At 53.6% G+C, this 12,136-nt stretch overlaps 1 protein-coding gene across 2 annotated transcripts in view; it reads left to right on the forward strand.

Moving 5' to 3' along the window:
* The window catches only part of Fbln7 (fibulin 7), a 30,426-nt gene extending 20,021 nt beyond the window's left edge, over positions 1-10,405 (forward strand). For both annotated transcript variants that reach the window (XM_058585163.1, XM_046462819.2), the window contains exons 4-8: positions 1,325-1,450; positions 4,371-4,520; positions 5,489-5,626; positions 7,809-7,947; positions 9,370-10,405. In XM_058585163.1, coding sequence (XP_058441146.1) covers positions 1,325-1,450; positions 4,371-4,520; positions 5,489-5,626; positions 7,809-7,947; positions 9,370-9,742 — 926 coding nt within the window. In that variant the 3' untranslated portion in view covers positions 9,743-10,405. The remainder of the gene's footprint in view (positions 1-1,324; positions 1,451-4,370; positions 4,521-5,488; positions 5,627-7,808; positions 7,948-9,369) is intronic.
* Positions 10,406-12,136: the final 1,731 nt, after the last annotated feature.

Here is a 12,136-nt window from a genome sequence, read left to right on the forward strand (position 1 = left end):
CAGGTGGAGGCCAGGCTCTGTATCTTCCACTGGAGGCCCCCAAAGAGAGGCAGTGGCCCCCTGGCCCTTGGGGTCAGGCTGACACCAGTGTTCACACCTCTTGGCTCTCTGCCCACCTCTCCATGGCCTAGTGGTAGCCCACTCTTGGAGCGGGCTGGTGGCAATGATGGAGCTGGACCACAGGTCCACACAGCAGACCAAGCTCCATGGCATTTGTGAGCAGTTGTTCCAGTCCCAGTCCTGGAAACTGGTCACCTGAGAACAGAATGGCTGGCGGAGGGCACAACCAGGCTGAGGTTACAGAGCCATGGAAATAGGTCCTGTCCCCTGACATCTGCACAGTCTGGACCCTATGGATAAACAGAAGCCCTCAGATAGTCTACATAACAAGGCAGCCCCACAGGAAGCCAAAGTCCTCTTGAGTCCCCCCAAACAAGGCTGCGATTCTCCTCAGGCAAAGCACCTCCCTCTTAGAGCAGTGGGCGAGGGGCTCTTACATTGATGAGGGCAAGGGTTCAAGTTCCCATATGCTGCCAGCAGGTCAGCAGGCAGACCTCTTCTTCCTGCGCAGATGACTTGGACCTGGACTGAAACCCGGCTTAGGAAATTCATAAAAAGCACATAGCCTGAGGGCTTTGAAAATCATCTTTACCTAACTAAGATATGCAAATGTGTGTTGGGGAAAGTGGATGCATACTAAAAGCTATAAATAAGCAAAGAACAGTCACCTAACACTCAGAGAAAAATGGAGTGCACCTTTACAATCCGTGTGTCTACCTAGAACTCTTCCATAGACCCGTGGAGGGCATGAGCACGGAACGGCATTACTGAAAAGTCCATCACTCCCACCTGGTGAAACATAGGAGAGCTTGCGGCTGTGAAACCGGGGACTCTTTGTTCCCATTCCCAGCATCCTGCTGGGCCATCCCTCCCCTTGACAACACCCTGAATTTCACTCCTGTTTAAAGGTTGTTCCACCTTGACGCTGGCTAATGGGGACAGAGGGAGTGGGCAAGAGGACAGAGGCCTCCGCCTGGAACAACTGTCTAACACTGCAGCTTTGCACACTAAATCAGTATCTCGGGTGGAGCATGGCCGAGTGCCAGGCCCGCTCCTCACAGGGGGCAGGGTTGCTGAGGAGAGGAGCCAAGGCAGCAGTCAGCCCCACGGTGACTCTTGCAGCTCTTGCAGGTGGAGAGGGCAGTCAGGTCAGGTGGGAATAGAGAGCTCTGGAGGAGTCCCGTGACAAAGGGAGTTGGCTCATGATTGCCTTTTGTTTTAGAGCTGGAGTCACATCTGTGTTTGGGAATCCCTTCTCTCCTAGGTACCAGCGAATGCTCCAGTCAGCCTTGTCAAAACGGCGGAACGTGTGTCGAAGGTGTAGGCCAGCACAGGTGCATCTGTCCCCCAGGGAGGACTGGGAGTCGCTGTCAGCATCAGGCTCAGACTGGTATGTAGCTGCTGCCGGCTGGTGGCAATGCTCCACTGCAGGGAGGTGAGGACCTTCGTCACTGTCACCAAACACAGAGGTGTCAGGAGCTCAGTGCCCCTCAGTGGAGTGTGTCTGTCCTCTCTGGTGGATATCCTCCCAACCCTAAGGTGGTCACTTGGACGGAACCTAGCTCTTCCATGCAACCCAGTAGCTCGGCCCGTGGGGATGTGGCTGAGAAGCCCCACTGTGGCCCTCTGCTCCATCCGCATCTCAGCCAGCAGAAGCCTTTCCTCCAACCTTCACATGCTACAAGATGGGCAGTTGCTGATGCAGTTCAAAGCATTTGAAAATCTCAACAGCCAGACATTTGAGTAGTGAGTCCCAGTATATTCCTAGCAGAGGTTTAACGGACCACACGGTGGCTCGTTTTGCACACGGCAAGAAAACCTCATAACAAGGGACCTGTGGAGAATGGACAGGGTTCCCATGCTCTGCTCAATCAAGACTTCTATTAAAAAACAAAAAAAAGAAAGAAAAAAAATTCCAACCCAAAGATGTTCTTTTCCTTTGCCAGAAAAGCCTAGTGGGGTCTCCGTGGGGGAAGCGCACTGGTGGATGGTGTCCAGTCAGTACTCAACCCAGCCCAAAGTCAGGTTTGAATAGTGCCCCCGGGGATTTGCCTCTCACTGCGCCTGGACTAGGCTAGTGAGTCAGCCTGCTGGGTGCTTCCTCTAGGGGAGCCCAGGGCCCCCGTAGCTCCTGTCCTGGGGCCGATTTCTGAGGACGGGGCAGAGGCTTCTTGGCAGCCCCACTGCCTCTGTTTACAAACAAGGGGAGAAGAAACGGCCCCCACCCCAGACTTGGTCACTGAATTTTCTACCCATCCACCTCATGTTGAGATTTCTTTTGCTGTAGGACCTTCAGGACACTGTCCCTCGGGTCCAATGGTCACTATGAAATATCTGTATGACCAGAATCCTCACCATGTTAAGGCTCTTAAAGCAGGAGACAGAAATGTTATTCACCAGTTGGTGGTCCAGATTCACCAGCTGGCGGGCCAAGGGGGAGGCTGCAAGTCTAACCTTCTAGAACCTCCTGGGGTTTGAGTCCACCCTTTATAGTCCAAAACCACATTAAAACATAAGTGGCTGTTGCTACGATTCAAAACCATGAGATCTAAAATCATAAGCAGAAAAGGGAGTGGGCCCAAACCTCCCTAGTTGAGTACAAATTAGGGAATGGTTACTAATGTGTAGACAATCAATCTCTTTCAGGGTACATAGACCAAATTTAAAAACCGGGAACCAAAGGCAGAGGACTTTTACATTATATAAGAATTGTCATTTTGTGTTGCCAAACATGCTTTGCTAAGCAACCGCTGATGGGCACAGAGGCAGGGCTTTCCCTGGGAGAAGCATTTCTTACATGACGTGGAGTCTCAGGGCAAAATGGAGTCTGTTTGATTATTGCCCAAGTAGCCTGGCCCATAACAACCAGGAAGGTGAAAGCAGTCCTTAGTAGGTACATCTATCTAATGCCAGCTCTTGTTCTTACAGTGTCTGTGAAAAGCCAGCAGACACCTGAGCTCTTGCTCACCTGCCCGGAGCTAGAACCTTCTTTTCCTTCCCCTCAGGGGGCCTGTGTCCTTGCAGCTGGGGTGGGGGAGCCTGTCTCCAAATGTGTGTGTGTGGTATTTTTTTTTTTTTTAAGACAGGTCTTACTATATTGCCAGCTGGCCTTGAACTCCTGGGCTCAAGTGAGCCTAGCCTCTTGTCTGACTCAGCCTCCCAAGTAGCCAGAACTACAGGCATGTCCCCCAATTTCTTTTTAAAAAAATCAATTCATCTTATTTTAATTGTGATAAAATATAAATGACATTTGCCATTTTAATTGCCACATTCACACCCTATTGCTTGCTACGCCAACCAGCCATCTCCAGGGTGCTTTCATCTGCTAGACTTGGAATTCTGTCAGATTCCCCCTACCTCGTTCCTGCCACCAGCCCTGCCCACCTCGTCTGCCCCATGGACCGGACAGCAGGTGCCCCCTGTGAGTGGAGTCACAGGGGACTGTTGTCCTCCTGTGCCTACCAGGAGTCCTCCCACTGATTCCTCTCCAATTTCCCTTAACCACATAAGAGCTCCAAATCCTTTGAAAACTTTGTAAAAATAGTTAGAAAACTAGTTTCTGTTCTTGGTAACACACACACCCACACACACCCCAAAAAATAGAGACCCAAAGTTTTAAACTCAAGGGATCACTGTTGTCCCTGGAGTTCAAGTGTTTTTTAAAAGGAAGGGAGCAAAAATTTGCTCCCCAAATGTAGGCTCTCGATTCACTCATTGTTTCTTTTGCTGAGAAGAAGCTTGAATGTTCTCTAAGTGGATGCTGATCCATAATGGGGGGGATATGGGGAAAATGGAATAGCTTTGATGGGACAAAGGGTAGGGAGGTGGAGGGAGGAGCATGGGGCAGGAAAGGTAGTGGAATGAGATGGACATCATTACCCTAAGGTGCATGGATGTCTGCACATACCTTGCATCGCTATGTTGTGCACAACTAGAGAAATGAGAAGTTGTGCTGCAGTTTTGTACACTGGATCAAAATGCATTCTGCTGTCATACCTAATTTTAAATACATTGATTAAAAAATAAAAAGCGCTGGGGATGTTAAGAAAATAAAATAAAAGGAAGGGGGACTTCGCGCCCTGGCGGGCCTTGGCGGGGACCGTCCGGTGGCCTGCGTCTCCACGCGACATCTCACTCGTGCGCCCCAGGTCCTCGCGGCTTGGGCGCCCTGCCGGGGTCCTGGGGACCTGCGCGTCTTCCTTCTCCACTCCAGGGGCAGCGCTCGGGAAGGGCCGCGCGGGGCTCCCTAGGGCTGGGCCCCCCGCAGGTGCACCCGGCCGGCACTGAGGAGTCCCGTCTTCTCCCCGCAGCGGCCCAAGAGGACGAGGACGAGGGCGACGTGGCCGGTGATCCTGCCTTCAGCCGCGCGCCGCGCTGTGCGCAGGTGGAGCGGGCGCAGCACTGCAGCTGCGAGGCCGGATTCCACCTGAGCGCCGCGGCCGGCCGCAGTGTCTGCCAGGGTAGGCGCGGGCTCGCGGGGACCCGGGGACAAGCGGGGGGAGTGGCGGGGCTCCCACCGCAGCCCGCCCACCTGCAGGGAGTCCGCCCCGCCTCAGGCACACGGGAAAAGAGCGGGTGGGGCGGAGGACGCCTCCTGGGCGTGGTCTCAGAAAGCCCCGCCCACTTTGCGGTTTTGATGTTAAATAAATGGATGTAGCTGCTGGGTAGACCCTGTGGGTGCTTGTCCGAAAGCCAGCTTAGAGAAAGCAGCGGGGCTGGGTGGGGATCCCGGGCGCCTCCCCTTGTCGGATCCCGGCCCCGCCTACGTGCCCAAGCCACGCCCCTTCGTGGCTTGAAGAGCTATGAGCCCTGTTATCCCATCCATCCTGGTTAGTGTCACATGGGCAGGTGGCAACAAAGGACAAGAATCTCTGTGCTGGTAGACGGGGCCCTGGAGCTGGACACGGGTCTGGTTTCGTTCCCTAGTCCTCTCTGGGCTTAGCTTTACTAATCCATCTTTGCTAACCGCACCTGATTACTGAAGTTCCTTCCCCAAACCACTCAAGCCACCAGTTCAAATCTGAGATTTGGTCATCTGGTGCTAACAGGCTCATTTCACAGCAGCAGAAAGGAGACCCTTTTATTCCATTCCCAAAGATGAGGGGAGTGGAGATGGGGCTGTGACTCTTGGGGGTGTGAGGGGTGAGGAGTGATTTGCCACCCAGCAGGGTCTCCCCAGTTAGTCTGCAGCCTTAGAGACGCTGTCCAGGAACTGGCACGTTGGGTGGCTCCCTCTCCTTCCAGCCCCGGGCTCTGGAGAGGGGGGAGGTGGCCTGCTCCTCTTCCAGGTGCTCTACTGCACCTCAGGCTCAGCAGCTACCCTAAGTCCAGCAATAGCCTCAACTGCTAGAGAATGGGGGCACCCTAGTTGGTGGCTGGATGACACCGGCTTCGTTGCTCCTGAAGTCAGCGGCCTTTCTCTCCTCAGATGTGAACGAGTGTGAACTCTATGGGCAGGAGGGGCGGCCCCGGCTCTGCATGCATGCCTGCGTGAACACCCCGGGCTCCTACCGCTGCACCTGTCCCAGTGGATACCACACCCTGACTGATGGGAAGACCTGTGAGGGTGAGTGAGCTGCAGCAGGGGCAAGTGGCCCTGGGTCTGGACAGTACCATCTGCACCTGGTCACCAGCTGCTGCCGCCACTCATCCTAGCCCCGACCTCACAATCAGGAGTCTCCGTTAGGGGAGTCAGTGTCTCAGGTCTATTTGATCTTTAAACACAGCAACAAAAGGGCCTCTCAAAACCAGACCATGCCATCTAAATAGGAAATGAGTTGCTTAACCTGTGGGAGTGACTGTTTTCAAGGTCAGATCATTTCCACCCAGCTGGGGCTGGACCCAGAGGCAGTCGGCCACTTCTGATGTACAACCTGGAGAAGCCCATCAGATTCCAAGGCCCTGTATGGGCATCTGCAAGGCCACCCTTAAAAGGGATGATACCTTACAGTCACTGTGCCTCCATGTGGCCAGATACACAATGCTGGCCATGTCCATGGCTAGCTGGGGGCAACAGGAAGGCGGAAGGCCCAGGGACTGGCAAGAGTGAGGCCTGCCACTATCCTTGGGCTTGAGCACTGAGGAGAGGATGGGGTTCATCAGAGCCTCCTAGATGGCTGGGGGGATGCAGATGGCTGGGGCGAGGTGCAGATAGCTGGGGGGCTGGTGGCCACCACCAGATCTGGCCCCAGGCAGGGACCCTTCAGAGGAGCACACACCCACCGTCCTGCCTCCAATCTGCCAGCCCAGCTGAGAGTCCAGAGGGCTGAGAGTCCAGAGAGAGCCCAGGCCAGTGAGCCTCCTAGAACAGAGGGGGTTGGATGGGCACAGGTAAGAAGGACATGACTGGCTTAGGTTCTACCCTGTGCTGAATCCTGTCCCTCAGCAGTGGCCCCCTGGGGGACTGGGTTGAGCTTTCTAAGGCTGGTTCCAGGAATGGTGACAAGGGGCCTTCATGGACAAGTGGGAGTGGGAGGCACCCAGGGGGCAGGGGAAGATGTATAAGTGGGGGTGGCTGGCGGAATGGAGAGGCTGAGAGCTCTTGCAACAGTCACTGTTGTCACCAGCCCCAGGGACAGGGACATACCAACAGCAGGCCTCCTGTGACCCCACCTCTCAAGTGTTGACATTAATAAACACGAATAGTCCAGTTCTCCACAGCAGCTCATAGTCAGAGCATGGTAGTCCCCGTCATCCGTGGAGGGTACGTTCCAAGACCCCCAGTGAATGCCTGCAGCCAAAGCTGGTACCCAGTCCTGTGTATGTACCTATGTTCAGTGCAACTTGTAAATTAGGCACAGTAGAAGATTAACAGTGAAAACTAATATTAGAGCAATTATTAAAATACACTCCAATAAAATTTATCTATAACATGAATTATTTCTAGAGTTTTCCATTTCATATTTTTGGACCGTGGTTGACCACTGTTAACTGTAACTGAGGAAAACAAAACTGTGGATAGGGAGGGACTGCTGTAGACAGCCCAGGTTCCTTGGGTGCCAGACCCTGAGCTCTGGTGCTGCAGCAGGCCTCTGGCGAGAACTGAGTCCACTGACGTAGAACCACCACACACTGGCAGGACCCACAGCTCTGCTCTCCCCCCCATGTACCCTCGTGGACACAGCACACTGAGGGCAGTGCTGCCCACTAGGGCAGTGGCAGGGGCCTCCTCCATGGGCACACCTGGGCATGTTCAGGAAGAGGCAGCTCCCTGCTAATCTCTCTTGGGGGTCCCTTGCAGGGCTCAGGGGGGTCCGCCTCTGGGACTGAAGTAGCAGGAGCCATCCAAGGAACTGCCCCCCAGCCTATCCCACAGTTCATGGAGGCCCACAGAGGACTGCTTGATGTGGGGAGAGATGGTCTCCAGCGGGGGGACTCCCTGGGTGCTTGGAAGGAGAGCAGAGCAGGGGGTGTCTGCATCTGGCCGGGAAAGAGCCCAGGAGGAAGGTTTTTCTGGAGATTTGAACCTCAGCATGCAAACACCAACACAGAGGCCTTTGGGCTGAGAGGGAGGGAAGGAGGACAGATCCCGGGGAGCGTGCTCCCCAGCATGGTTCTGCAGCACTTCTGCAGGCCCCTGGTCTAGATGGCTGGGGGTGGTTCCTGCCTGAAGATAAGTGCCATTTGAAAGTCCATCTTGTGTGGAGTGCTGCACTCAGAGCCTGTTGGGACCACTCCTGTGGTTTGGTGATGGAGGGAAAGTCAGGGGCGGGTGGATGTTTACCCTGAGTTCCTATCCTGTATTTCAGATGTTGATGAGTGTGCAGGTCCACAGCCCGTGTGCCCGCAGGGGACCACATGCATCAACACTGGGGGAGGCTTCCAGTGCGTCAGCCCTGAGTGCCCGGAAGGCAGCCACAACGTGAGCTATGTGAAGACTTCTCCCTTGTGAGTACAGCCAGGGCCACCCACAGCTCTTTGCACCCAGGCTCCCACCTGTACTTGTGGCAGGGCTGGACGCCTCCAGGCCTTGGGGGAGGGAGCAGCTGTGTCACAGGAAGGATGAGGGCCAGGGAGCAGGGCCACCAGCTTCTCTGAGCTCCCATTTCCCTTTAGGGGTTTGCATTTAACACTTTGCCATAAGAACCCAGCTTGTCACGGGACATTAATGCACCAAGGGCTCCCCTGCCACAGATGATGGTGGCACTGCAGCCACCAGTGGGCATGGCCAGGGAGGGCAACCAGACAGAAGCAGCTGCTGCTGATGTTACCTTGAATCCCACAGCAGCCAGAGGCAGGTACACATGACACGATTTGGAAGATGGTCATTTTCTCAATTCCACGTAGCTGGTAACTAATGGACCGAGTCATGCTGTGATTCCCTGCACTTTGTGTTAACATCATCTGCTTTTCCAACAGTGCTAGAAGGTTCAACGCCCAGTATGCCCCACACTTAAACAGTAGAATTGCCTTTTTATGGGAGATGGACATTTACGGGGAATAACTATCCCTAGCACAAAGCCCCCACACTTCTCAAAAAGATCCTGAGAGCCCTCACACTATCTTTAAGATGCAGAGAAGTGACTTCATAAGCTTAGTTATTTAAGTTGCTCTTTGGATCAAAGCAGAAATTAGAAGCAGCAGGAAAATGTGTAGCACCTAAGAGTGACAGTTATAAAAGAGAATGAGGACTCTAGAACCTTCCTAAAGGAAGGGACCTGTCTGTTGTGGCCTCCAGGGACATGAGATTAATAGGTGGGTGTGATATTTGATCTGCAAAATCATGATGGTCAGAATCACCAGACACTAAGTTTTATTTGTCTTTTGTGTTTGATAAGATAGAGAAATACCGAAAACCTTTCCATGGGACCCTGATTCTAAGTGGGTAAGGAAGACAGGGTTTCCTGCTTTAAGAATAAATGTCGTTGTATCTGGAAAGTTTGTGTGTGCTGCCCCACACTGCAGCTGACTGTGGGGGTCCCTCCATGACAGGGGGAGGTCTTCCCACCTGCAGAAAGGGGACCTGGTTTGAATTCCAGTGTTGCTATCATTATGAATCTTCCCAGGCTTTGTTTTTCTTTAAAAACTGTAATAATAGAACTTCAATATAGACGTGTATACACACACACACACACACACACACACCCCACATGAGTCAGCAGGGCTCCCAGGACTGGAATAGATGCAGAGTCCCTTCCCTGGACATGCCTGACATCAGCCACATTCTCTTGCCTGCAGCTCCGGAGCTCCTGGGTGAGGGACTCAGGACTGGGGCAGGCCCCCTAGTGATTTTTGCAAGCTGGCAGGTGGGGGGGGGGGGCCTCTAGAGCTTCCCCAAGTCTGACTGCGTCCATCTTACCTCTGCTCCAGCCAGTGTGAGCGAAACCCCTGTCCCATGGACAGCAGGCCCTGCCGCAGCATGCCCAAGACCATCTCCTTCCATTACCTCTCTCTGCCCTCCAACCTGAAGACGCCCATCACGCTCTTCCGCATGGCCACGGCCTCGGCCCCCGGCCGACCTGGGCCCAACAGCCTGCGGTTTGGGATCGTGGGTGGGAACAGCCGTGGCCACTTTGTGATGCAGCGCTCAGACCGACAGACGGGGGAGCTGATCCTCGTCCAGACCCTGGAGGGGCCGCAGACGCTGGAGGTGGACGTTGACATGTCAGAATACCTTGACCGCTCCTTCCAGGCCAACCATGTGTCCAAGGTCACCATCTTTGTGTCCCCCTATGACTTCTAAGGGTGCCTGGGGGTGGGGAGCGGGGGTGGAGATATGGGCTGATTCCTCTTCCCCAAGGACTCAACTGTGGGCACTGACTGTGACAGACGTCTCTCCCCTCTACCTTGCCCCTGCCCTGTCACCCAGGCTCAGGAGGGTGACCACAAAACTCAAACTGCCACATCCCATTTTTGTCCTGCTTTAAGGCTCTTCCCTTAGATGATGCAGTTTCTCAGATCTGTCTTGTTTTGTTTTTCTTTTTTTTTTTTTTAAGAGGCTGGGCAGCTTTTCAAAATGCTGCGTGAATGGCATTGAGTTTGTACCTTCTGGGGAGGGGAACGCTCATGGCGTGTGTCCCAGATGGTGGTCAACCATTCTGCATTATTACAGACCTTGCTAGGAACAAAGTGCGTCTAGCCATGCTGAGGGCCCAGTCGTGCCCTGTGCACTTGGCGGAGGTAGTTTCCTCCCACCCCAGCCTTATGGTATCCCTCTCCCTGCTGTGGCACGCCTGCCAGCCTTTGTACCCGAGAGCCATGGGAGGGCCTGGACCTTGATCCTTCCAGACCAAGGAACTGATGTTAAAGCTGGATTCTGCCTGATTACTTTCCTCTTGAGAAATCACATCTCAAAAGCACAGCCTGGTGTCAGAGCTGAGGAAATAAAATCTATCGCTCCTCCCTGCCCCTCTGACTTCTCGCTGAGCACGCTGAGCACAAGACAGCCCAGTTCCTTCTGGGAGGGGACAGTGGGCTCTCTTCCTGCCTGGGGGTTGGACACACTGGAATAAATGAATAAGAGAGAAAGCACAGGGTAATCCTTGGGTTGGGTCCACCAGTCTCATTTGTCTTGGCTGCATGAGTGACTGGAAGGACATTGGGCCCGGACAGTTTAGGAAAATGCTCACATCGACTGGATTCTGCGGCTTCCTACTTCTGGCAGAAGAACCGAGAGGTGAGACCCTCCAGACGACCGAAGCAGGAAGATTGGCCAGGACCGAGAAGGGGTGGGGAGGGGCCGTTCCAGTGAAAACCCCGAGGCTAGTGGGGCTGGGGCTGGGCCTGGGCGGAAGGTCCATACCCGAGCTCCTGGTAGTCCACTGGTGAGTTTCCCTCATACATATTTTATTTAAAAACTGACCTGGGCATGATGGGCATGCCTGTAATCCTCCTACAGACTCAGTGAACTCGCCGAGATTGAGGCAGGAGGGTTGAAAGTTCAAGGTCAGCCTCGGCTATTTACTGAGATCCTGCCTCAAAAAGAAAAGATAAGAGCTGGAAGTATTTTATAGAATTGGAAGAAAAAAGCAAAAATTCAAAATGGCAGCTGGGATTATAACTCACTGGTTGGGCACCCCTGGGTTTAACCCCCAGTACTGCAAAAAAGAGAGAGGGGTGGTGAAACGGCGCCAGAGGAAGTGTGTCCTTAGTTTGCCAACCAAGCTTCTTATGAAGGTGGTTTCTGGCATGGTCTGTCCTTGTTCTCTTTGTGGGACAAAAAAATGAGACATGGTCAAGAGTTGCTTTTGAAATTTTCCTTCTCCCATGGGCTCAGCAATTTAGCTGCTGTCTAACGGCAGAACAGGGACCTGAAAACCTGCTTTTCTGGGTTGATACAAGACTTACTCATCATCATCCACAGCCCTGTACTTCCAATGGTGATGTCAGGGTCCGAAGCCCACACCCCAACCAACCAGCTGTGCAGAATCCAGGCAAGAGAGCCCAAGAGCCCGCCACGCGCCTGCAAGTGAGAGCACTGTGCCGCTCCTTCCTCCGCCAGGGGTGGGGTAGCTGGGAGGGACAAGCCTTTCACCTCCCAGCACACAGGGAGTGGTCTGGGGGTCCACTGAGCAGGTGCCCCCCCTAAACCAGTACATGACTAGTTTGACGCCAGCCAGACCCAATGTAAAGCAACATGTTCATCACCAAGATGGGCCTTCATCAAACCTGCTGCCCATTTATGAAATCACATGCTAAGCCCCAGACTCCATAGCACCCAAATATGAATGCCTGACTGCTTGGGGCTCATGGATAATAGCTGAGACTTTCCCTCAGGCAATGTCTTGTTCTTGGTGCTGGGCTAGTCAGCTTTTCATTACTGTAACAAAATCAAGTGGTAAGCAGAAAGGGATTATTTTGGCTCATTTTTGTTTTTTTGGCTTATTTTGGTTTTGGAGGTTTTAGTCCAGATCACTCCATTGTTCTGGGCCTGTGGCGATCGAGGCAGCAAACCATGGCAACAGTGCATGTCACAGCAGAGCCAGGAATCAAGAAGGGCAGGGGACCAGGGCCCACATCCTCTTCCAGGGCATGTCCCCAGTGATGTACAACCTCCTCATTAGGTCCTGCATCTTTAGCTTCCACCAACTCCCAATAGAGTGCCAAGTTTGGGACCAAGTCTTGAGCACATGGACTT

The sequence above is a fragment of the Marmota monax genome, unplaced genomic scaffold, assembly GCF_021218885.2.
Source record: "Marmota monax isolate L192 unplaced genomic scaffold, Marmota_monax_Labrador192_F-V1.1 WCK01_AAM20220418_F8-fsc00245, whole genome shotgun sequence".
NCBI lineage: Eukaryota > Metazoa > Chordata > Mammalia > Rodentia > Sciuridae > Marmota > Marmota monax.